This window comes from Acyrthosiphon pisum, chromosome A1, assembly GCF_005508785.2.
Source record: "Acyrthosiphon pisum isolate AL4f chromosome A1, pea_aphid_22Mar2018_4r6ur, whole genome shotgun sequence".
NCBI classification, from domain to species: Eukaryota; Metazoa; Arthropoda; class Insecta; order Hemiptera; family Aphididae; genus Acyrthosiphon; species Acyrthosiphon pisum.
Genome location: NC_042494.1, coordinates 140,631,253 through 140,656,503, shown reverse-complemented (window position 1 = coordinate 140,656,503; position 25,251 = coordinate 140,631,253). Strand labels below are relative to the sequence as shown.

The 25,251-nt window shown below is 31.8% G+C and overlaps 2 protein-coding genes across 3 annotated transcripts in view; one reads left to right on the top strand and one right to left on the bottom strand.

The window, feature by feature from the left end:
* The window catches only part of LOC100166678 (flocculation protein FLO11), a 25,901-nt gene extending 836 nt beyond the window's left edge, over positions 1–25,065 (bottom strand). The window contains exons 1-6 of one of the 2 annotated variants that reach the window (XM_029488458.1): positions 24,910–25,065; positions 18,102–18,215; positions 17,482–18,042; positions 14,795–15,587; positions 12,567–13,119; positions 11,064–11,509 (exon numbers count right to left, since the gene is read on the bottom strand). In XM_029488458.1, coding sequence (XP_029344318.1) covers positions 11,064–11,509; positions 12,567–13,119; positions 14,795–15,587; positions 17,482–18,042; positions 18,102–18,215; positions 24,910–24,915 — 2,473 coding nt within the window. In that variant the 5' untranslated portion in view covers positions 24,916–25,065. Of the gene's footprint in view, positions 1–10,391; positions 11,510–12,566; positions 13,120–14,794; positions 15,588–17,481; positions 18,043–18,101; positions 18,216–24,909 lie in introns of those variants that run through there. The other variant, XM_001948956.5, reaches the window with a different exon arrangement.
* LOC100573782 lies at positions 2,771–5,528 on the top strand (the record flags this gene model as incomplete). The annotated part of the gene is given in 1 exon segment (XM_008188672.2): positions 2,771–5,528. A coding segment is annotated over 1 exon segment (609 nt), but the record flags the coding sequence as incomplete, so codon positions are not given.
* Positions 25,066–25,251: the final 186 nt, after the last annotated feature.

Genomic DNA, 25,251 nt, shown 5'->3' with positions numbered 1-25,251 from the left:
ATAAATAATATATTTATAAAAAAAAAATCGGGTATTATAAACATTGGATTGGCGTACATTTTAAATTAAGTTATTTTATAATAGATTGTAAAATAATGTTCAGTACCTATATACTGCAATATAAATATAACTGCACGCTTTTCACATATTATGTTATCAATATTTGGCTTAAATGGAATGTTAAATTTAATTTTTGATATATTATCGAAATTCCTCATTAAGTTTTTACGATTATTCAAAATAGATTAAAGGATATACATATACATACCTATACATATACATATACATATACATATACATATCTTTAATATTAAAAAAATAATCAAGCAATACATAAAATATGATAATTTTGTATGTAACTACCTACAAAATTATCATATTTTAATAATAACCTAACCTCTGTTATCAGTAAGGCTAAGCTGGAGTGCCGGACATGTTAAAAATAATAATCTATGTCAAACCATTTTTTAAACTGTGTATGTGATGAAATGGGGTTTTAACAACATGCATGTTGTTTTACATTCACTGCAAATTTAACTGAAATTGGCGTTAACCTAAATAATATTTGAAATACATACATTTTATAAGCACAAGTTGGTTATGCAATGCAAATAATAAGTAATTAAATTTTCAACAACGGTTTCGGCACATTTCTTAAACTAATATTAGGTATACATATATTTTTAAGGTCATATTTGTGTTGTTCCAAGTTGGAATTGAGAACATAAAGTTCATTTTAACTATTTTAATTTAAAAATATATATTATAGGTATACTTGCCTAGTTACCTATACATTGTTAACTATTTAATAATTATTTTCTTGTTATTTTAAACTAGACTGAGAATTAACATTTATTTTATTAGAATGTCGTGAGTATAGCTTTAATTTTGTATTTTTTAATCGTCAAGGTATGTCATTTATTTGTATACAAAAAATAAAACACGATACTTATTTAAGCACAAATACATGAATTTATTGCTAACATTTTATTATAAAATATTAGATGAGCAGGAAAAATATTCGTAAAAAGTGAAATGCGAATATAGTTCACATTGTATAATCAAACGAAATAGGTACCTATATCGATTAAACAGGAAATATTTAAAAAATGTATGTATAAATAGGTATATTATATTAATTAATGATAAACAAGATTGTAAATGTAAAAACATGTCGGTAAGCGTTATATAAAATATATTATGTTCTGTACCTATACTGTGCTAATACGTTTTTTTGTTTGGATTTTGTTTTAAACTGTGACGTGATACACTCAATATTCATGCAAATAGCTAAATACGTTTCCATAAAGTTTACCGTTATTAATTGATTAAAACGGATAAATTTAACAGATGTAATGGTGCAACCTTGAAAAAAAAAATAATTTCAAGAAAATAGCATGTTTTCATAATATATTGTGTGCTTGTAATAACTAATAACTATATCTTGTACGTGACTATAATACCCTCGAATATGACCGATGATGACGTGTGTGTTATTGTTGTGCTGCCCTCGTAGTATGCGAGAAACGTAAGCCTGCCAGGTATATACCGTATGCGTATTATATATTATATTTCTGCAAATGTGAAGTGCGGTACGCAATTCAGTCTCATAATAATAATAAAAATAATATTCGTAGGTCATTAACGCGTTTGGCAAATGAATCCATTATTTCGATGAACTCGAATCGTCATAACGATCAGGGGTGACTACCAAAAAAACTCGCAATATGACGTGTCCGTTGTCCATATAGGTTAGGTATATGACATTTTCCAGCCGAATCCGAAAACCATAATAGTGTTAAAATTAGATAGTTTTTAACGCAATTAGGGGTTAGGTATGCCATGTAATTATATAACATTAGGTATTTAGGTACTATTACAGTATAAATAATTTTATACTTTAGACATATCTGTAGGTATATTAAATATGCAACAGCGTCTCAGCGATTAGCACCTACATATATTCACACTGAACACAGTTGATATTACCTTACGAAGGTTATCTTAATGGTATCGCATTTATCACTAATATGTATATAGACATATAGTAACTATATACACACCATGTGTATGAAGACCATATTAATCTGTTTTTAGTTAACTTTTAAATTTTTAATATAGTGGATGTAATTATGAGGAAAAGTATTTTATTTATAGAGCAAAATTATAAATTGTTAACATTTGTGTACGACGTATATTTTACGTAGTCTAAAGAGATGAAGGGGCCTTTTCTGGGAGTTCCAAATACTCTGTATTTAGTTGATTTTTAAATCTATAATACAGTGGATGTAATTATATGAGGAAAATTATTTTATTTATAGGGAAAAATTATGAATTGTTTACATATATTATGTCTCTGACGTACATTTTACGTAGTCTAAAGAGAAGCATGGGCCTTTTCTGGAAGTGGGGGAACGGGGAATTGTTTTCCTCTTCCCTGACTTCTTTTTTTTATCTTAATTATTTAATTTTTTAGACACTTTTTTATCCGACTGCATGGCAAAAACGTTTTATTACTTACTGCACGCAATTATCTAATATCACTCCAGAGGGGGGGGATTCTAACAGCAGAAAATTGATTTCGTAAATGCACATGTCTTTTAAGTTATCTATATCATATTATTGTAATACCGAGTACGCACCCTATGGAAAACTGGTCGAGGGACGTCATTACGTCACCGATTATTTTATAAACATACGACCACAATATAAATCATATTATATAGTATATACCTTATATACCTACTAATGTTTGAATGACCGTTAACAGGTGACCGAGTCGGCCGGGTCCCGCCACACCGCAGCCACCGTGGTCGGCTGGGGAAACGTACGGGCCGTGGTGTTCGTTGCAACAGTCATGTTTGCGGCCCAGCTCGTGGCTGCGCAACAGGTTGCGTTGAAGGCGGGCCGCTTGCCACGCGTCTACAACGCCCTGATCACCACTGATCAGCGTCTGTTGCCCAGCCAAGCGGAACCGATCGTCACGCCAGTGTTCCGTCCACTCCAGTTCCTCTACCAATGGCCCGAAGTGAGGTACGCGGCCACCCCGTCATACCCGTCGTCGCGGTCAGATGTGGAGGCGTCTGGTACCGACGACGGATCGTCCGGACACGAAGGGTCACGGCCCGTCGCTGCAGCGGTCTTCGAGAGCAGCAGGCCCGCAGGCTCCATGGTCGTCAAGAACAACAGGCCCGCGGACTCCACGGTCGTCAAGAACAAGAGGCCCGTGGACGCTACAATCGTTAAGAACAACAGGCCGGCAGACTCTTCGGTACCGGACGTACCGCCGCCGCCACTTCCTGTCACGCGCGGCCAGGACGGCGCCGTCAAGAAGAGACCGGAAGAGTATCCGCCAGCGCCCGGCGGTTTCGCCATTTGAACACCCAAGCTCCACTTCTACTCGCCCCAATCAACTACCACCGCAAAGGGTTTTAGTCGACGAGATGAGACGCAGGTCCCTAACCCCCATCACACGGTCTTCTACCACCACTGCACAGCCGTGTTATAAAATATTATAATATATAACCTATCATTGCGTTAGGTTTTCCGTCCGGTTCGGTAGAATATTATTGTTATTATACCGCATCGTACGTTCAGGGCTGTTATGGCTTGTACTTTTCCATATCTCACCCCTCAAACTTCCAGAAATTTTAATCGTTTTCGGGCGTCGACAATTTTTACGAACTCGCGTTCATTATATATAAAATAATAATAATATGTACATAATATAATAGTACCTATAATACGCGTATGACGTTATTCGACAGTTTTTAACGCATAATAAAATATTATTCTTAAAAAAAAAATATTATTTTGATGTTTTCACTTGCGAATTATCCTAATATGATGATTCGCAAGTGAAATTATACGTAGTCGGAGAATATAATCAAAATTATTTTAGTCACTTTTACCTGATCTGTATGTTATTTTTTTTGACCGGTTTCGTACACTATGAAATCATTTTATTTAGATTTAAGTAATTACCTACTATATCCGTGCAAACCATGGTATTGTGTAAAAATATATATTAAAATAAAAAATATTTAAACATTTTCAAGTTAATTATGATAATACATTATATAATAGGTTATATGTAGTTATACTGTTTAATTTGTTCAGTGACATTATTACACGAACATATTATAATAGCATTGTTAATATTTTTAATTCTTGTCAATATCAGTGTTACGCGATGATGAAATTGTATCTAGAAAGACCTAAGTATTTATCTAGCAAAAAAAGATACAATTTTAAAATGTTTATGATTTACATTTACTTTTCTTAACAATTTATAATATCTATCTTCCTTTTTATTTTATAACTCTACAATTATTATTTTATTTAGTTTTATTTTTATTTTTTAATTAGAAAGGTACTTTATCATACCAAATTACAAAACACATCATGAATAGACATAAATAAATGTTGTTGCTCAAGAAACGTATGTGATTCTCATTAAATTATACGTATACTTATTAATAATTTCTATTGTTTGACGTTTACGATCGATTGTTTTTCAACGCATTTAGCCTGTCGAGTTTTCTGCCATTATTCTGTAGCATTTTTTTTTTGAAGGTACATATTCGTAGGTCGTGATCAGATTCGTATTTATTGTGTTGGTTAAAAATAATTTTTATTAAATAACTTTTTTAATTTTTATAAGACGAGAAATTACTTATCAAACTTTTATGATTCGATAATAATCATACTAATATAGGATAATATTTTTAAGCTATTAGAGCCTATATTTCTACAACAGAATGAATCATTAAATAATGTTATTTTTAAGCCTTATGCACCAAAATAATACACACGATTTTCACAAAATAAGCAAAATTGTATACGACGCCACAAATCTTAATATACATAATATATATATTATATATATAATAGTTATAGAATCAGTTATAAACAAATAACATATTATACATAATAAAAATATAATAAATACTTCAAATCTCCAATATTAGAGAAAAAATTATTGTTTATGTATTGGTAGGTTTATAGACGTACCGCATGTTGCTACGATTAATCAATAATTTTTCAACAGCTTTCAAGTTGATCGCATTCTGCAAGTTCGTAACATAGCTACAAATGTTTACTTTGCACTCATGCACAATACCTTAAGTATGCACCAAAGAATTAATATTATATTCACTTCTATTCTCTAATCACAATGAAAGGAATAGTTCCTTCAAAAACAAGTATAATAATTTATAAATTATATAATTACATTTTTCTTTTTTCTTTCTGTAAGTACTTGTGAAGTTTAAAAATATTTTACGTCTCAAAATTCTTATATTGGCCATCTGTTACATAAATGAACGATAAGCTAATTTGATAGTAGTAATAAAAATAAAATATGTCATGAAATAACTCCCAGTGGAGGCACTTCGTTATCGTTGTTTAAAGATTAGTATAATTTTGTTTTTTATTATAATAATGCTCTACTACGGCTTCAAAAAATGCCAAAATATACTATTGTAAGATTTGCATGCAATAAAGATTCGATATATCCAACTACTAAATTATTTGGAGAATTTAGCGTATTAAATATAAATAATTTATATATAAAAACCTGCACTATATACCTAAAAAACATATTCTATTATCTCCCATGAAACACGAGGTCAAGACTAGATAATATGCAGAATAACTTCTCATTAAAATGGCCTAAAGAAAATTAGTTGTCATTGGACATGTTCGATTTCGTTGGGACTCAGATATACATAATTTAATGCCCAATGATGTGGCTAATATGTGTCCCTACCCAGTCCTGTAAAGAATACTTTTAAAAAGTACTTGAGTAAAGACTCAAATACATTTTTTTTAAGTATTTAAGATACTATTCAAATACTTTAATTGTAAAGTATTTCAGATCCTACTCAAATACTTTGAAAAAGTATTTGGAAACTTTTCCAATACTTTTGGTTTTTAAAGTGGGTTTCTTATTATCGTAATATAAACACATAGGTAGTAGGTAATCTAATAGTTATCTAATAGTTTTAAAGAGAATATTGTTATTCAATAACTTTTTTTTAGAAATCTGGTTTTCATAAACCTTTGGGCTTCGGCTAACAAAGAAATACAGAATATTAAATAAAACCATTATTCTATTATTGTAGTTGACAATAATATTTTTCCAACCAATTATTTTGAATAAAAATAAAATGTTCGAAATAAAAAACCAAAGTATTCAATACCAAAAAGTATTTGAATACTTTTACTCAAATACTTTTACTTAAATACTTTACAGGACTGTCCCTGCCAATATGTTCAAAAAATACGTTACCCACTGTCTTTACGAATACCTACGATGCAACAAGCCATAATATATATTTTGCTTAAATACCAAAATTGTAAAATTCCATTTTTATTTAACGGTTTGTTTTATTTTGTTGTTTTAACTAATGCTTTTGAATTTTTTACTGTGTATATTAATTAAAAACATGTTGTAAGTGAAATAACTCTCGGCCTCCACTCGAGTTTTAAACTCAGCGGAGCCTCTAGTAATCTTTTCTGATATTAAAATGAATAAATTTAGGTACTAAGTAAATAAATGATAAATATGTAGTAAATATACTATACAAACTCCGGAAAAATTATTAACTGTTTGGTGATTAAAATTATTACGTGTTGTGTAGTAGAAATGCTCAGTCTATTGTTTAGGGTTTTCCTGTGCGTGTGAAAATATAATTTTTCCCTACCACATAACATTATATCAATATAATAATATGTATATTATGTTTATTGCAGTAGGTACACGGAATTATTACAAAATGTGTGAATTTCTCGTTGTATGTGTTGTATATGAAATACAAATGATTATTATATTATATAATTGGTATTAATTATAGATTATAATATATATAATTATATAATTAAAAAGTTCTCACTTTTTCAGGAGGAGGAATCTGCACTCTATCCCTGGCGGACTCCATCCGACCACCGTCTCAAAGCTTGACTTGAAGCTCATTTAAATATGTACATATTGCGCCATTATAATATTGATCGCATTAACCACACATATTGTCTATAATATTTATGTAGTTGTGTCACTTGGACCTGGTCATCATGCCTTTATATCCCATGCCCATCCAAATATATCAATTAAGGGGATCGGAGGTGGTATTTAATTAAGGGGTTTAGTATAGGCAATATTTAAAGCACGTACGTGTGTGACTTGCGACTGTGTGTGTAGTAAATAATTGTTAGTGTGTGTACGTGTACCACACTACACAAGCAGAGCCTACGCATGCGGCTTTCCAGCTATCCAGAAAGTGCGTGTCTCATTTGACTAAAAGTATGTACTTTTTGCCCATCCTACTTACCTATAGATCTAGTAATGCGATAATACTTTTGAAAACTGATTTGAATTCGTCATAATGTCTACTTGAAATCGGCCAGTTCACATTTTAAGATTTCTGATTTAATTCCAAAATTTCAAAATTTCAAAGTTTCAAAATATTCAAACTAAATGTATAGTGATTGGAGGGTGAAATTCTGAAAAGTGGACTGGCCGATCTCAAGTAGACATAATAACGAATTCAGATCAGTTTTAAAAATTATTATCGCATTACTAGGGCAAAAAGTATGATGGGCAAAAGATTGGTATGTTTTGGCACCAATCCCCTTAAATGGGAGAAATAATATACCTAGTTGATATTAATGCCTTCCTTCGTCTTTGCGTTTCGCAAATAAAAACAATATTTGTATGCCATCATAAAGCAATATAATGTCTTCGCCTTCACTGTCAATGTCTTCGCCTTTATATTTCAGATGTATTACCTCAGGTCGATACCGCGGTTTTTGATCAAATATAATATAACGAACATAAAGAAAATAGAAAAACACCCACTTTTGAGACTAATTACGACTTGAGACCATATTGGGTAATTTAAATTCAATAATATTGTATGCTAAATGCATTCAGCTGTCAAGTGTCGACAAAAAGGTTTATTAATCAATACAATATTGTAAATATTGTTATAATATTAATCCATATTAAATGAACAAAAACAATCACTAACATATTATATATTTTGATTTACATTTTTCTTAAAACTGCATGATGGAACATATCTAACGGCGAAGTTGGTGTTCAAAACATAAACGGAAATGTATTTCGTACATATTGGTAATAATATTACAGTATAGAGAGTGATCCATTTAACATAAGACACTTATTATACGCAAAGTAGATGGTTAAACGATAAAGTGTCTTACGTTAAATGGATCACTCTGTATATAGATAGTCAGATGGATACATTAATTAATCGTTTATATCGCTAACATTTAGTGTATAGTATTTAGAAATAAAGATGATGGCTGACAAGTATGATTATTTTAGCGTACGGGTAGTATTAGTCGAAATTATGTAGTTTTTAGGGTTCCGTACGGTAAAACGGGACCCTATTACTAAGGCTCCGCTATCCGTCCGTCCGTCCGTCCGTTTGTCACCACTCACCAGGCTGTATCTCATGAACCACGAAAGTTAGAAAGTTGAAATTTTCACAGATTATGTATTTCTGTTGCCACTATAACAAAAAATACTGGAATATATAATATAAGTAGTGTTGCCGACATGTTTATAGCTAATGATGGTACGGAACCCTTCGTGCGCGAGTCCGACTTGCACTTGACCGGTTTTTTAGTATTTATTTTTTTTAGCATGAATAATAAAACATAAAAATTAAACATTAATATGTTAATGTGCTGGACACGGTAGATTCTATAATCTACCGTGGTGCTGGATAAGAGATTTTCTTCCTGACCGATTTTTCGTGAGATATTCGTTGTCATGGTTACTTATTAATAAGTAACAAAAATAAAATTTAATTACATTAAATGTAATTTTCTAGATTTCTAGATTCCAGAAATCACCCAGAGATACAAACATTACTGAATACAATAAAAATTATATTATATTATTTGGCTTTATATTTTGATTATTTGTAATAAATTATTTTAATCATTACTTAAGTAAAAAATGAATTTATAAGTTGTAACGTAGCACGTTACTCAATATTTTTAAAATAATGTTAGAAGCCCAAAAACATATTATGGATTCATAATTACAATAACAATTTTATCATATTATTTTGTAAACATAAAAGTAATTTTTTTCCAACTGGGAATATTATAATTTTCATGATAATCGACATCTTCCCACGGCTCTTTATGTTTTATCATGTGCTTTTATCTGATGTATAAAAATAAACAAGATGAAATAAAAAGTTTTAAAAAAAACCGTCGAAATCGATTTGCTGTATTGCCAATAGGTTTCGAATGTCGCTTGACACTGAGTAGTACACAGTAATTGATGTGTTAAATTTTAATTCAATATTATAGATACATCATCACTGTACACGAAAAACGATTCTGAGCGAAGGAGACGAGTCGATCAACATCAATTTCTAAGGATAATTTATCTCATGATCGTACAAAATGTCTATACTCTATATCATTACAAATATTATGCAATTATCAAAATTCGGTAAGTTGAACTAATTTTTGCCAAAAACATATTGCTTATTATAACATATAAATCAATATCGATGTACCATATAGCCATGAAAATAACTAAAATAAAAACAGAAAAAACATAGCTTATAAGATTTATTTAAAAAATTCATAGTAGGTATGTAGACACTAGACAGTGTGTAGTTATAGCTAGTATACGTAATGGAAAAAAGTTTCAAGTATCTACGGTTGATATTTTTAGAATTACAACGTCATAATAATTAAATCGTTGTTTTTAAACTAAATATCAACTAATTTCGTCAAAATTAGAATTCAAAATGTCTACAAAAGAAAATTGTGCACATTTCTTTTCGATATTTTGCTGTAAGATCAGCTAACGTTGAGGAACCTATTATATCTAATCAATAATCATCAACCTTTTCTACTAACAAGCAAAAGTGTAATCATGAATAAATAATACAACTTGAGTGTTGTTTTTTACTATAATAACTGATAACTGATAAGTGTGTATCGTATTGAATTTATTTCAATTTTTTGAATTTATTCATAGTTTTCAAATCATGCTTCGTGTGAACAATAATCATACACAGTTAAGTTTAAAACTGTATATCGTATATTTTAAGTACCTATATTTACTAGATAACAAAAATAAAAAAAATAATCATCAAGAACGATGGTGTTACATCACACACTCTGGAACCACCACCAACGTTAGCATAATATAAATTTGACACAATGCGTCATATTTTATATACATTATATTATATATAATATGCTCACTCCATCGTCCACCGTGACACGACGGCCTTCACAATTTAACGTGTACCCGGTTAGTCTCTTAATAATAATTTCCTCGAAATGGCGTCTATCTATTATTATAATATACAGATAAACAAGTACCCATACAGTTAAATGTATTATACATCGCCGTTTGATTTATTTCTTCAACTTCATCATGATAATAATATACACGTCGTGCGCACACTTTTATTATACATAATATTTTATATTCGAGTGTATAGTATACATTATAATATTATATTATATAACATGAAATATATTGTATTTTAGTAACGAGAACCTATGACTGGCTAAACGGCTAGTATACTTATATTATATTATATTACATAGGTATACCTATCTATATATTACGAGCAAATTTTCATGACGTGCTTGTAAAATAATTATTTCGGATGAAACCCGCTAATACGTTGTAAAATATAATTGCATAAAAAAAACGTATTCTTTTATGTTGTACGCAGTAATTTTTATTTAAATACGTTCGTTTTAACACAATAAAACAATCACGGTACAATAGTTGATTACAATAGGTATATATATATTTATAGTCTTCTGAAATATTGACTGACAACTACCCTACGGATAATCGGTACTCATCGTCGAACATCATGGCACAAATATATAGATTATACAAAGGCAATGTTGGATGGATTGTTAATGGAAGAACAAGGAAAATAAGTGTAAAGTGACCATTTCCGGGGGCGAGGGAATGGCGGGAAGAATATCGCAAATGCCTTAAGCTGACTCTCCGGCCGGAGCGTTGGTGCTGCTGCTCTCAACTGCTACTTCCGGGGCGGAAGTCGACTGGACGGAAACGTCGGCAGCAGCGGCGGCGGCAGCTGTGGTGGCAGAGGCTTCGGCTGGCGCGACCGTGGACGACGACACGCCGAAGGGTTGGAAAGCGGCAGCGTTGTTGTTGCTGGCCACCAGTCCTGGGTATGGCACGAATGACTGCGAGTACTTGAACACCTGGCTGTGGAGCGGATGGTCAAGGGACGAGATAGAAAGCGGCGTCTGGCCGGATTGTATGACAGTCTTGGCGAGTGGCGCGAGCGTAGGCGACCCTTCGACCAAGTAGCCTTGATTGAATTCTGATCCGAAGTTGCTGAACGCGGACTCGGGCGAGTACGAGGCCAAGGAGGCTTGAGATGACCACTTGGACACTGACGGATGGTTGTAGAACTTGTATGTGTCCAATGGTGAGGCAGAGTTGGATGGGTCATATCTGAAACAGGTAGGTACGATTTGCAGACGTGAGAAAATATTAGCACGATGAGAAAATTATGACCCGGGGTCAACAAATGGCGGACAAATTTTATAAAAAAAAAAGTAAAAACCAATAATACATTATAATAAACTATACGTTCTAGCATATTAGTATTTTGTAAACAAAGGTTCTAGTATTGTAAACTATTATTTTTGTTCATCGGTTTTTACCGACGTCAGCAATTTTGACGGCCCGTGAACAATTTACCGATTCCTAATATTGGATTTTCAATAATATTAATATTGGCGACCCTTGACGTACACATTATATACGCAGATGTAAGTATTATAAATTACAATATCACACTGTACCCATATATGGATCGGAAATTATTGTATTTGCTTATATTTTTTATATGGGCTTATTATAATTAATGTATTTCTTCATAATAATATGTATGGGTATAAATCTATTTAAACTTTTAGGACACGACTGTAGTAAAAATTTGGTTATTTTTTTGTTTGTTGAAAGTGCATAATATTTTCTAGTTTTACGATTTTTTTTTTATGCATATTTAATAATTACTCTTAGTTACTTATAATACATTTGAAAAAAAAAAACAAGTGTTTTATTATTTCGTACCGTGTGCAGAATGTATAAAAACAAGACCAACGTCTTTTTATTTATAGAAACCCGCATTTATTATATTTCCCGCGTTGGAAACTATTCAGAACACCAAAATTAAAAAGTTTAAAATTGTGCAATTCAATACAATTTTTTTTTAAATTTTAGTGTATGGTATAATAATGAGAAAAATTGATTCACATTAATAATTACAGCAAAACGTATGCAGTTTTGTGGATTTTTAAGAGCATAATACAGCTGCATGCATGTGCAGTTAATTTCAGAGGCCTAAATATCGGGGCGGTGCAGCATCGTTTTGAATCCATCTAAAACGATTAGTTTCAAATTCCGTCGAATATGTCACTAGAAAACTACTAGGAGAATCGCCTCGGTTAGTTGGGTGAGGGGGGAGTGGGTGACATTAATTATACACAAAGGTAGGTGTACTTACAATAGAGGCAACTGTCCGTTGAACGGGTCGTTCTGGATTATCTGCACAGAGTTGAATTTCGGCTGTGAAGTTTTCAGGCCGTTGGGCAACGACGATGGCAACGACGATGGCAACGACGATGGCAACGATGATGGCAACGACGATGGCAATGATGAACTTGCAGGGGTTACATTTTGTTTCTCATCGCTTGCGGCTTTGTCTTGGCTCTTAGCGCTGTTTGCGCTTTCAAGGAGGGTGGCAATCTCGGCCGAAGGATTGCTGAAAGAAGCTCCCTGGGCGAACTGTGCCGCCGTGTCGGCGCCGCTTCCGACGACCTGTCCCGACTGTGCTGCAGGGGTGTTGGCCGCGAAGTTGGCCGCGAACGTCTTAAGTTCTTCTTCCGAGAAACCAGGTGCGTCGAAGTAGGGGTAGTACGACGGCTGTTGGGCGCCGGCGGACTGTCCGAAGTACGGGAATCCGGACGAACCGAACTGACCCAGAGACGACGTGTCCGTGATGGGAACGGGCCCGAATTGCGTGCTCTGCAGATCGAGGGGTAGACCCGGCAAGTTCACTGCACATAGAATCGAGATAAGCATATTTTATCATATAATATTTACTTATGTAAATGTGTTCACCATATCACCTATTCACCATACGGACCAAAATACTACGACAATAATATTTTGTAAACTATATATATTATGTTATATTATTAATATTTTTAAATTCAGTAAAAGGCGTTAATCACCTAAATTATCTTATTGTTAATAACATATTGTGTGCAATTTATTCTAATCTGGTGAATTTAAGAACCAATTTTATCTCCAACACAGCCTTTGGCTTATAATAGGTGGTGACCAAACTCATCAAAATGTTATCGTTTGTTTGCAAAATATATTAATATATTATTATTATAGTAAAGTTTTGGTCGTCATACAAACATAAAATATCATGTGAAATTAACAATAATAGTTATCAAAATAATCGTGTTGGACAACCCGACAACGATCTTCGAACGTAATATATTTGAACCATAATAATAATAATAATATTATATTATTATATGTATCTATTGGTAAATACTGAATAAACGTTGTTCGTTAAAATCATGATTATGGTTCTGACGATGGTTGATTATTAATTTATACGAATTTACAAAAAGTACGTCCATGAATAAAATATATCACCACAAACTTGAAATTACTAATTATTATCGTATGAAATCTTAATTTATTTATATAATCATTTTTATTACTCATAATAATAATAATATATATTAATAAATTTTTTCCGACAATTCCCACTAGACATCTCACGGTTAGTTTTCACGATCGATATTGTAAATACGATAACAATCGCTGCTACTCATCAAATTTTTAATGAACTTACACACAAATATTATTATGACGCATAAAACCGTGCCAACAAAGATTAATCAAATTCGCCGCGGCGTATTTACGAACAGGCATGTAAAACTTGCCAGTTTTTTTTTCGTTTGTATTTGAACAATATAATAACAATATTCAATTATTTAATAAGAATATACAAACAATAATTCCAAAACGGTACATTGGCCTCATTAGATAATAATATTACGCACTGGAGGTGATCTCATCTTTGTAATAATTATTATTTGCGAATGCATTTTGTAAGTCATTGAACGCTAGCGGTCAATTCGACTGTTTCAATTGACTTTATAATCAAATATAATAATGGAACCTTCGCGAGGAGTGTTATATATTGTTATGTTGGACGAGATTGGGTTTTAATTGAATTTGAAATTACCGTACGAAATGATTAATATTCGCAGGCAACTGCAGTGGCGAATTATTACTCCGAATGACGAGGCGTTTCACCGGACGTGAAATAATAAAATGTCCATTTCAAATTAAACTTTTAAATGTGACCGATTTATCATAATGTATTATAATCTACGTCGTTCAAAGTCAAAGTCGTTATTACTAAACGTCTTAAATGTGGCGTAGAGCACTTGTGGGCCGCGGACGCTGGTCGAGACCATAAGGCCTAAGCCAATGGTCAGCAACATTTTAATAGGCATCAACACCGAGATTTTTATATGATTCGTCTGTATTCCTTCGATCGTCTTATTTGTGTGAGTTTATATTTTATGCCTGTATAAATTAGGCAATTGGGCCTCAAAATTGTTTTTAGGTATTCGATGGTCCGCATAACTTAGAAGGTTGGGAACCGCAGGTGTAGGTAAAAAAAAAAACACCCTAACTTACCGGCTGCAGATCCGGTCGCTGGTTTGTTCTCGGCTGCGACTGACTCGGATTTCGCCGGTCCGCTGGCGGTGGACGTTTCACTGGGTTCGTTTGAAGCCTGGGCTGGTGCGGTGCTGGAGGTCTCCTTGACTTCTTCGGCAGCGCTGGGTTCCTGGACCGCGGAGTCTTGTGGGGCGGAAGCGGTCTGCTCGCTGCCAACGTTGCTGGGTTCGTTGGCCGACGACGACTGTGCGGCGCTTTGCTCTTGGGCCTGGGCGATGGCGGCGTCTTCAGCCGACGGCACTACACCGTTGATCAGTACTGCGCCGGCGGGCGCTTCGTTGGCGTTCGGTGCTTCGGCGGGCGCTTCATTGTTGTTCGTCACTTCGGCGGCGGGCGCATCATTGTTGTTGGTTACTTCGGCGGCAGGCGCTTCGTTGGCGTTCGGCGCTTCGTTGGCATTCGGTGCTTCGACGGGCGCTTCATTGTTGCTCGTCACTTCGGCGGCGGGCACTTCACTGTTGATCGCTACTTCGGCGGCGGGGACTTGAGCGTCCGAGGAGACACCGGAAGTGACATCCTCCTGAGCGGGACTAGTGGACTGGGCGTCCGCAGCGGGCGTCACTGCTGATGGTTCGCCGGTGACCTCCGCGGATTGCTGTTGCACTGTTGCCGAATCGTCTTGAGCCGACGACGAAGGGATGACTGCGGTAGTGACTTCAGCTCCACCAAATTTTTGATCGACCTTAACCGCGTTCACCGGGATGAGTGTAGCGGGCACGCTTTTTACTGACGGCACGGTGCTGGCGAAAGACTGAATAACAAAATCAGTAACAGTTATATATTAAAACATTATGAGAAACAATATTTTATCAGTCGGTAATAAATTCTACTAAATGGCGTAATTTTGGTTTACGGACATAACTATTAATGTTATTGAAAACGAGAAAAATATAATATGTAGACCCTGTGTGTACGCGTAATTATAAGCCTTCAAGTCTGTGGGAGGTGGGAACTCAGGTCTCACAAAAAGCTGTTTTTTACAGAATGAATTTTTATTTTATTTTACGATCTACCTACGAATAATACCAATATGTTTTGTAAATTGTATAACATTACATTATTCAGTCATCGAGTTATGGCAATATTTGGAATATTCTATCTTACATTTTTAGGGTTTTGAGCCCATCCCCCTAGTTACTTAAATGTCTATTTTATAATTAAATTGGCCAATATATAACAATATGCGATGATATGTAGCAACTAGCAGTGGGTTATGTACCATGATTCAGCAGAAAATGTCCTTAGACTATATTTCATATAGGTAACTAAAATATAAACGTCATGATGAAACTTGTATTTTTATTTTATTTATACCTGTATGTTGGTATCAATTTATGAAAACGGAATTCAACTACATGAAATATCACAATGGTGATTTAAAATTTTACAACTGTTAGAAAAAAATTAAATTAGGACGTTTTAAACATTCATAAATTTATCAAACTTTTCAAATATACTTATTTATGTTTGACTTTTTACTTTTATGTGAGCATATAATAACCTTTACATAATTAATAATATTATTAAACAATAAAAATCTACCTTTATCTTTAATAATACACTAATAAGTAATAATTAATAGTTTTTTTTTAAGACCAGACATATCAAGTGACCTTATCTACTTCCTCAAACTAACTGGGCTGGACAAACAAATTTTGAAAATAACGTTATCTTATATATTTTAGACTTTGTATATACATTTGAAAAAACCAATGGCCTTATAGGTGTTAAAGTTTAAGATCAATAAAAGGAAAAAAAATGAACAGTTCTTTAGTTTTTGTAAAATAGTTTGAATATATAGAGAGTAACAGGACAATTTAAAAAATTTCCTAGATTTGTAAAATTTGGTCCTGTTACACACTTGCACCATGTATACATAATTTATACCTAGTGCAGTAAACAAACATATATTACATTATAATATTATAATATAAACATTAGAGCTAATGTCATTAACCTCATTATACCTATTACGCATTGTAAAAAATTAATGTATAATGGATCGTTATATAGTCATGAAAGTGCGGAGGTTGTTATAGGTTAACGTGGAAGATTTCTGTGTAATGCTATGTGAAAATTCAGGTTTAAACCACAGCTTATCCTCGGTGAGTAAATAATAATATCAAGCAGGTGCATCACGTGAATTGCAACAAAAAGTTGTTTTTCGTGTGACATACTTCTTAATAATTTTACCATAATAACATTTTACCATAATAACATCCAGCATGGATCGTAATAGAGAATTGAAATTCGTATGAACAAAAGGACGAATATACCTACTCAAAACGAGGTACTCCTACAATAATATGGTGTAACATTTTTATGAACTGTATGATGGTAACTACTTTTAATGGTTGAAACTATAAGAGGAAATACAACTAAAACAATGACGAATAAACAAATTAAAAAAAAACATTTGTTTGGCCATTATAATAATATATAGGTGTCATATAATATAGCGTATGAAAACAACGAGTAAGCGTGTGTAAGAAAAACCGTACCCCTAAACTCTAAAGTTACCACCTTAAGAGTCCTAATGGTATCGAGGTCTGAGATTATGCACACTCGAGGTCCCCCTCTCGCATATTTAGATTCACGCACAGCAATATTGTATTATGTTTTATTTTAAGTAATTTTAGCCATACCTTTACTGGTGGGAAGTTTGGTACTGGATATCCGAACGATGGCAGAGAAGGGAATCCAAAGCTGGTTTGTTTAGGTAATCCAAATTCAACTGGCTTGCCTAATAATGTATCCTTGGGCCTAGATTGTTTAATGCTGTGTTCTGCGGGAATAATGGCGGAAGAAAATTCAGGTCCATGATATGCTCCAAATTGGTGTTCTTGGAAGTATTTGCCAGCTTGATTGAAATCGGCAAGTCCCGGGAAATTTTTATTGAATTTTTTCGATGGACCAAACTTGTATTGATTGAACTCTGGCTGTACCGGTGCTGGGAATGGTTGGAATCCAAATGGCTTATGGTTGGGTTCATTAAAACGGTAAGCCTCTGGCCCTTGATAACCACCTTGGCCGGGGTATACAACAGGTCCCGGGTAACCAGGGTAAGGTCCGAATGGTTGATAATTTGCCCTGTATGGTTGGTAAGGTTGATACGATTGTTTAAAGTGTTCGAATGGTGATCCGAAGGGCTTTGGGGGCACACTATTGAATCCGAACGCTGACTTGAATTGGTCTCCTTGATAATGCTATTAATATTTACAATCGTAAGTACTTGTGTACAAAAAATAATTGACGTTTTATTTACTTGGTTAGTCGGTGCAGAAAATGGTTTTATGGTTGGTTTTAGTTGTCCAGAAAATTCATAAGTATTACCATAGTTAGCTACACTTAAGATAGTCAACCCCAACACACTGGTCAACTGAAAAATATAAAATAACAATTATTAATATACCTATTTGTCTTACTTCAAAAACTAAATTACTAGTAATACTGTCACAGTATTCTCTATAGGCTATAAACAAATGTATTATGTTTTCGATTTACTAAGTATAGATAGAGTTACTAGGTAGTATAATAATATACAAGTATTATTTTGAATAATAATTATTTTAAATACGATGGAAAAAAGACTGAAGTTTCAAGTTAAAGTATAATCAAACATAAATTATCCATTACATTAGGTGTGCTAATATTATAAATAGCTAAATACGACGTTTTGTCCGGTGCAAGTAAATACGTAATATTTTATATTATAATTTTTATAATTTGAAAAAATTCAATTTTTTGTTCTCTCATCAACTCGACACTAAAGTCTAAAATATGCACACTGTTATATTTAATTAAATAATTTAATATGTACCTTCCTACCTAGTGCCAACCAGTATATCTAAAAATAAATAAATTAACATATTTATTTAAATTTTATATAATTACCAGCTACGTCATACATGCATGCATACATAAACTCAATTTAATTGACCACCTATGGGTAATAGTGGAGTGTTCCAAGATAATAGTATTAAATAATTCGAACGTTCAAGGTGAAATCATTATCTTTTGTACAACAGATAAAATAATATTATATTGTATTATAACATGTAATATGTACCTATGGATAATTCCAGAATAATTGTGACAGTACATATTAGACCAAGCAAGAGCATAATCGGTTTTTCCGGAAACTGGTCTGACTAATATTTTGATACTCTGCCAGATCGTTTCGCCAATTTTGCAAAAGTTAAAACAAAAATAGCAAACTTAATTGTTTTAAAAAAATATGAATAATTTGCTCCTACTATATAAAATCATAAAAATAAAATTTATTTTTATATTTTGTACGTAGTTACTATTACTTATCTTTTTTTCATTTATAAAATGAAAATGCCCGTGGAGGGTCAAGTACCTATGGTGTATATGTTGAAGATAAATGTTAAATTTGTTACACTATTGAAGTAAGTGCTTAATTATATATATTTTTAATGTAACGAGTGATGGTCATAAATAATGTCATAGACGTATAGCATATAACACCCATAATATTGCATGGTTTACACGATTTCATCAATAACGTAATAATTGTACCTTTTTAACGTAAAAAAAAATAATATTAATTACAAAGGTCATAAAAAACGTATTATAGTTTCAACATTATACTTAGTTATCATTTTTCGATTAGCTTTACATAATTATATGTAGGTAATTTCAAAGTAACTAATTAAATTAATTAAACAGATTTTGTTAATGGGCAACAAAGCGAAAGTTGTGAACACATTACCATACAAACAATGGATCTGTGATAGTCTAATAAATATCGAAAACAGTATATATAATATTATTATTTATATTTAATTGATACACACGCGACTAGATTTGATCGACATCATATTAGGTATATTTAAATCTTTATCAAGGTAAATTCGTTTAAAATAATTCAGGATATAAACATAGGTAGTGCATATCATTATTGTGTATGATATATTTCATAATAGCAATTGGAATAATAATTATTATGACTTAATTTCTTAAGTGCAACCCATATAATATAATATGTATAATACGAACTTATAAGTTATGTATTTTATTATTTCGAATACCACCTGTAGCATTGTAGTAATAATGTATAAATGTGTATCGATCTAAAGTATAATTTAAGGCAATCATAATATATTATCTTGATTCCATACAGGGTGTTAACTTGTCGCAATGTTATCGTCATTATCTTATAGATTATACATCACAATATATCATATCCTTATATTACATCATATACCTAACATATTTCTGATATTATTTTTGCATAATATATTAATTATCGAGCGACCGATTATTCTTTACATCAAGTTACCATAATTTTATAATACCTTGTTCATAATACCGGATAATATAACCTATACGATTTCGAGTTTAGTAGGTATGTGTTTTAAAAGGACCGAACATATTTAACGTTTTTTTTTTTTTTATTATTATTCAAATGTATTCATATGAATTATATAAAAACCGATGGAAAAAAATGAAGATGTTACGCGAGTACTGCGCGACTAGTATGTAAATTTAGATCATGTCAACATTTTTATGCGAAGAGTATCCATTATATCCATAGGTTACTGTGTTAAATGAAATTCGGACAAGGATAAATACAATTGCCGTCCAGACACGTTTTATGGACGTACGCGAAGTTTGCTTATTTTTCTAGTATAGTAGCCGTAGTAGGTGTCACGTGATTATGATATTATTTTTAATTCAAAATGTTATTAGGCAGAACCTTGTCCTTGGCGTGGGTAAATCTAAAATTGTAATAAAACGAAAGCAAATTAGTTTAGGAAGCAAAATAATCTCTATTCAATCAACTGAATCGCTATGGTATATACCGTCGGCGTGCCAAAGTGTTATATTATATAGCATAGATAAAAAATAACTATTGAGCAGGAAAAAAAACGATTTCACATTGGATGTTTGAACATGTTTTATATACATCCACCAGAATTAATTAATTATTTAATTGTAATTTGTTCACACAATCGGGATGAATAAAATTTCATATTACCACGTACCTATACAATATAATATTAATATTTCATTTGAAAGATGTGCTAACTGCAATCATCAAATATTCGAAATAAATTATTACAACACGTCATGATATCATCCCGTTTGACGCGCAGAATAATAATCATATAAAGCTCAGCAAAAATACCTATTAATAATAATATGTCAATAAGAATCGATATTTTGCCGTTTGTCTCGTCATTCGCATAAAACAATTAACCAAGTTTTTTAAACACATGTCTTGAACAATTGTGAGCCAATGCATTTTAAATATTTAAAAAATGTCACGTTAATGACCACCACACGAGACGCGTCTAAATAATTTATATAAAGGTGCTTTTGACACGCTTTTTGTCAGTGTCGCGACTGCGAAGGTGTTTTGCCAAAACAGCCGAATGTTTTATTTTCAAACTGTCTGTCATCGATGTCAAACGAAACGTTTATCAAGTCCAAAGAGTCGAAGATGTATACTATAGATGTGTATAGGCTAATTTTTTTTTGGCAAAACTTTTCATCCATGCACTTGTCGTCGAATTGTCGTGAATACATTTTCACCTTCTGACAATAGATAGGTACTATTTGCTTGATTTCACCGTGCCGATAATAGAATTACGCTCAAAGTGTACGCATTTTCGACGTGTTTTCATTCGATTACATTTCACTTCTACTCTTCCTTTGAAATATTCAACTTTTATTCATCGATAAATACAACCATATTATTAATGACAATGGCTTGTGTGTGCTAATTTTTTACCCGTTTTAATAGGTATCTACTCCATTTTTTAATTATACATAGATAATACTTACATAATGAGTAATTACCATAATTTATAATTATGGTTGAAAAAATATTGTGTTTTAATTATTAAGAAATTATGATTCTATAACTACCCAGTATTAAGAATTTTTTCTAGTGAGTTACCTACATGTATTTGTTAAATAGGTACATTAAGAGGCACCCTACATGAGGTATTTCACTAAGTTTAAAATTAATTAAATTTATACAAAATTTAAAATATTCAAAAAATGTATTTTTAAATCTATAGTGTTTGTTACTATTTACTATTTAGTAGGTATACAAATATACTATTTGTAAATAAGACCGTTTAAGGAAAATTCACAGCCCTGTCAGTAGCCTTTTTATGATACACAAATATACATAATACACATAATATAATATATGTAAGTAAGCTATTGATTACAATTTTTTTTCAAGTTGGTATACCAACAAATTTTCTGCTCAAAATCGTTAATTTCAAGGATTATTTAAAATTTTTTTTTTAAATTCTAAAGTAATTTGATTATAGGTAAGTACCTACCTATCTACTGTTTTCATATTTTATCAATTTTTTTTAAGAAGTTTTAAAATTGCACCCATACCATAAAAATGATAATCTGTCTAGGCGGACTTCCTAGATCTTCCCCACACATATTTTATCGTGAATTTAATAATATGTATATTATATTATATTGTACACGTAGGAGTTATCATAACTCATTGCCGTGACGCCTTAACATGTATAAGGCGTTGCCCAACTAGAAATACTTGTTGAAAACACATCGATTTAGTTCATAATGGTCTATTATACAATGAATTCAGTTTTATTTAGATAAATAACCACATACGAATTGCTTATTGAATGCAAGGCGTATTATTATTCAGGCGGGTATAAGAAGTGATCAATTATACATGTGCTGTGTACACACTATCGGCTTGTAACTAGTTAGTAAGAATAATAAATAATATTTTTCAAAGCGATCCTGACGATATCAAATAAGTATATATATTGGTTCAAAGGACGATCGATTTTGAAATGTCAGCTATAAAGAGCTGTTTTGAGTGGGTAATTATTTTCGCGATATAGAATATAGATAGGTATGTACGTATTTACCAGGGCGCAGTCTAATTATTGAGATTTCGACTCTTTTCGATTCTTTTATTGTTGACCTTAAAAACGCAGAGGTCTGACAATCATTATTGCTGCTCGTTGTAAGGTTCGCTGAACGGAAAATGTTCGTTTCATAACAAGACATTATTTAGTTATATGAATATTATCCACCAACGCTATCGTGATGACCACACAAGATATATAATAAGGTACGTTGCTAAATTTGATGATATTGACTATGTGGGTCAAATATGTTTCAAACTTTTAACGAATTAAAAATATTATACATAATAATATGAAATTTTAAATTTTTACATTATTAAATGTGGCAAATACCCAATACTTTAATATATGCATTAGGAAACATCCATTGAAAAGTTGTTGGATTACCAGAGAATGGTTTTCATAATAACCTAATAACACATCAACCAATTTAAATTATTTTTTAGTTATTCGAAATTACTTTTAACTTACAGGATACCCAATTGTTATTTCGAAACATAAATACAATTATAACGTTGAATTCAAAAATAATATAGTTTATAATTTTAAAAAAATGATGATAATTACCCACCTATTTATAACTATATTATTGCTAAACTCTTATAAAAAACAAAACGTATTTAGTAAGGTTTGATAGTACGCTAATTTATAATTATAATATGTAGGTAGTTATCAAACATTTATACTCGTCGCGTATTACTTTTTATTCTTTAAATAACTACAAATCGGAAAATTGCACTATTATATTCAATTATGAACTTTCTAAACACCAACGAACACATTTCAATACCTATTTTTTTCTAATAATAGACAAGTATAATATCATTTTATAATATCAAAGTTATATATTATTTATAATCATTAAACTTGTTAAATAAGTTTTTTTTAATTTCTTGAAACGTATTAACAAATTCGTATTATAATTAATATCAATGCGTTTAATTAATTAACCAACAATTAAAACAAGAACAACTTAATTTATTTAAATATACATTTTGGCCAATATTTTAAAATAAAAATGTAAATTTATATAAGTTTTATCGATTTTTATTAAAAATAAAAAAACAAAGAAAAACATAGTACACCAATCATTCCTAATGTTTAGTAACAGTTATTAATGTATTTGAAATCAGGGTGACATCATTTGACTTTGACTACTTATACATTTGTCCAAAATAAATCGTATTATTTTATCCTATTTTAGTAGGCACTTATATATGTCATTACTTATAAGTGATCGTAGAAAAAATGTTAGGCATTAAAATATATATGGTATTTATAGGTACACATTATGTTAAAAGATTAAACACATAGATAACTCATAAGTATAATAACTGTGTCAATATGTTTTTTTCATAAGTATACATTCACTTTAGCCCTTAACAGTAAGTATAAGGTGTAATATGTACCTATATTGCAGAAAACCTTTTAAAAAAAAAACAACAGTTAACCCATAACCCACATAACATTGACTTTGGTAATTTATTGTTTAGATAATATGTACTACCTTTTACTTTATGCAAATACATGTAAATAGATTAAAAATAATCGCAATTAAAATGAATAACTCGTTCTAAAGTTATGAACTAAAATTTAAGCTCTAAGAAATTCTCAAATTGACTAAAACTGAACTTTACGAGTTTACTGACTCTTTTGCTAAATTTTCAAAATTTTTCAAGACAACTGCTATAGCACATCGATTATTTAAGTGTTAGAAATCGCAATTAAATTGTTTTGTTATTAGCCACATTTTCGTATTGCGTATATTAGCCGGTAGGTATATATTTTTACAACTGAAATGTCAAGTTAAAAATGTGGACGGTGTAAAAGTGTATTGCGATGTACACCGAGTCATTAAATGGTTGATAGTTTATAATATAAATTCGAATAGGGAGTTTTCGTGTAAAATATATTACAAAGAAAAAAATTGTTATATCTACATTTGAATGAGATTAAAAAAAAAATGAATCAATAAAATAAACGAATAGTTTTTTTTTTTTTTTGATTTCTTGGTTTCGTATACTTTCAGTAAAATATCGTCTATAATATAATAGTATAATAATTGTACACGTATTATGCTACCTGTATTATAATATGTAATATGTATATTATAATAGGTTCCTACTTTAATATTATTAATATAATTATATGACGGTTAAAGGAAAATATACTTACTGCCATCGCGAAGAAGTCCGCTGGAGACTTTGACGAAAAATAAATAAAACAAAATGCGAACGCGGTCCACGTTCAGCACCGCACGCAATTGTCTCCGGATAGGTATTGAAAATTATTTAATACCGGTTTTTGTTTATATAGGTACGGCTGTAAACGGGTAAGGAAACAATAATATATATAATGTTATCATAAAAAAACTCGCGTTCACACACACACGCACTCGCACGCACACACACACACACAAGTGCAGACGAGAGTGCGATGGCGAACCGGTAGGGAGATTGTGTGTGCGATGCTGTGGTGTGCACCGCGGTGGCGTTTTTGCTATATTATTCCTCAGCA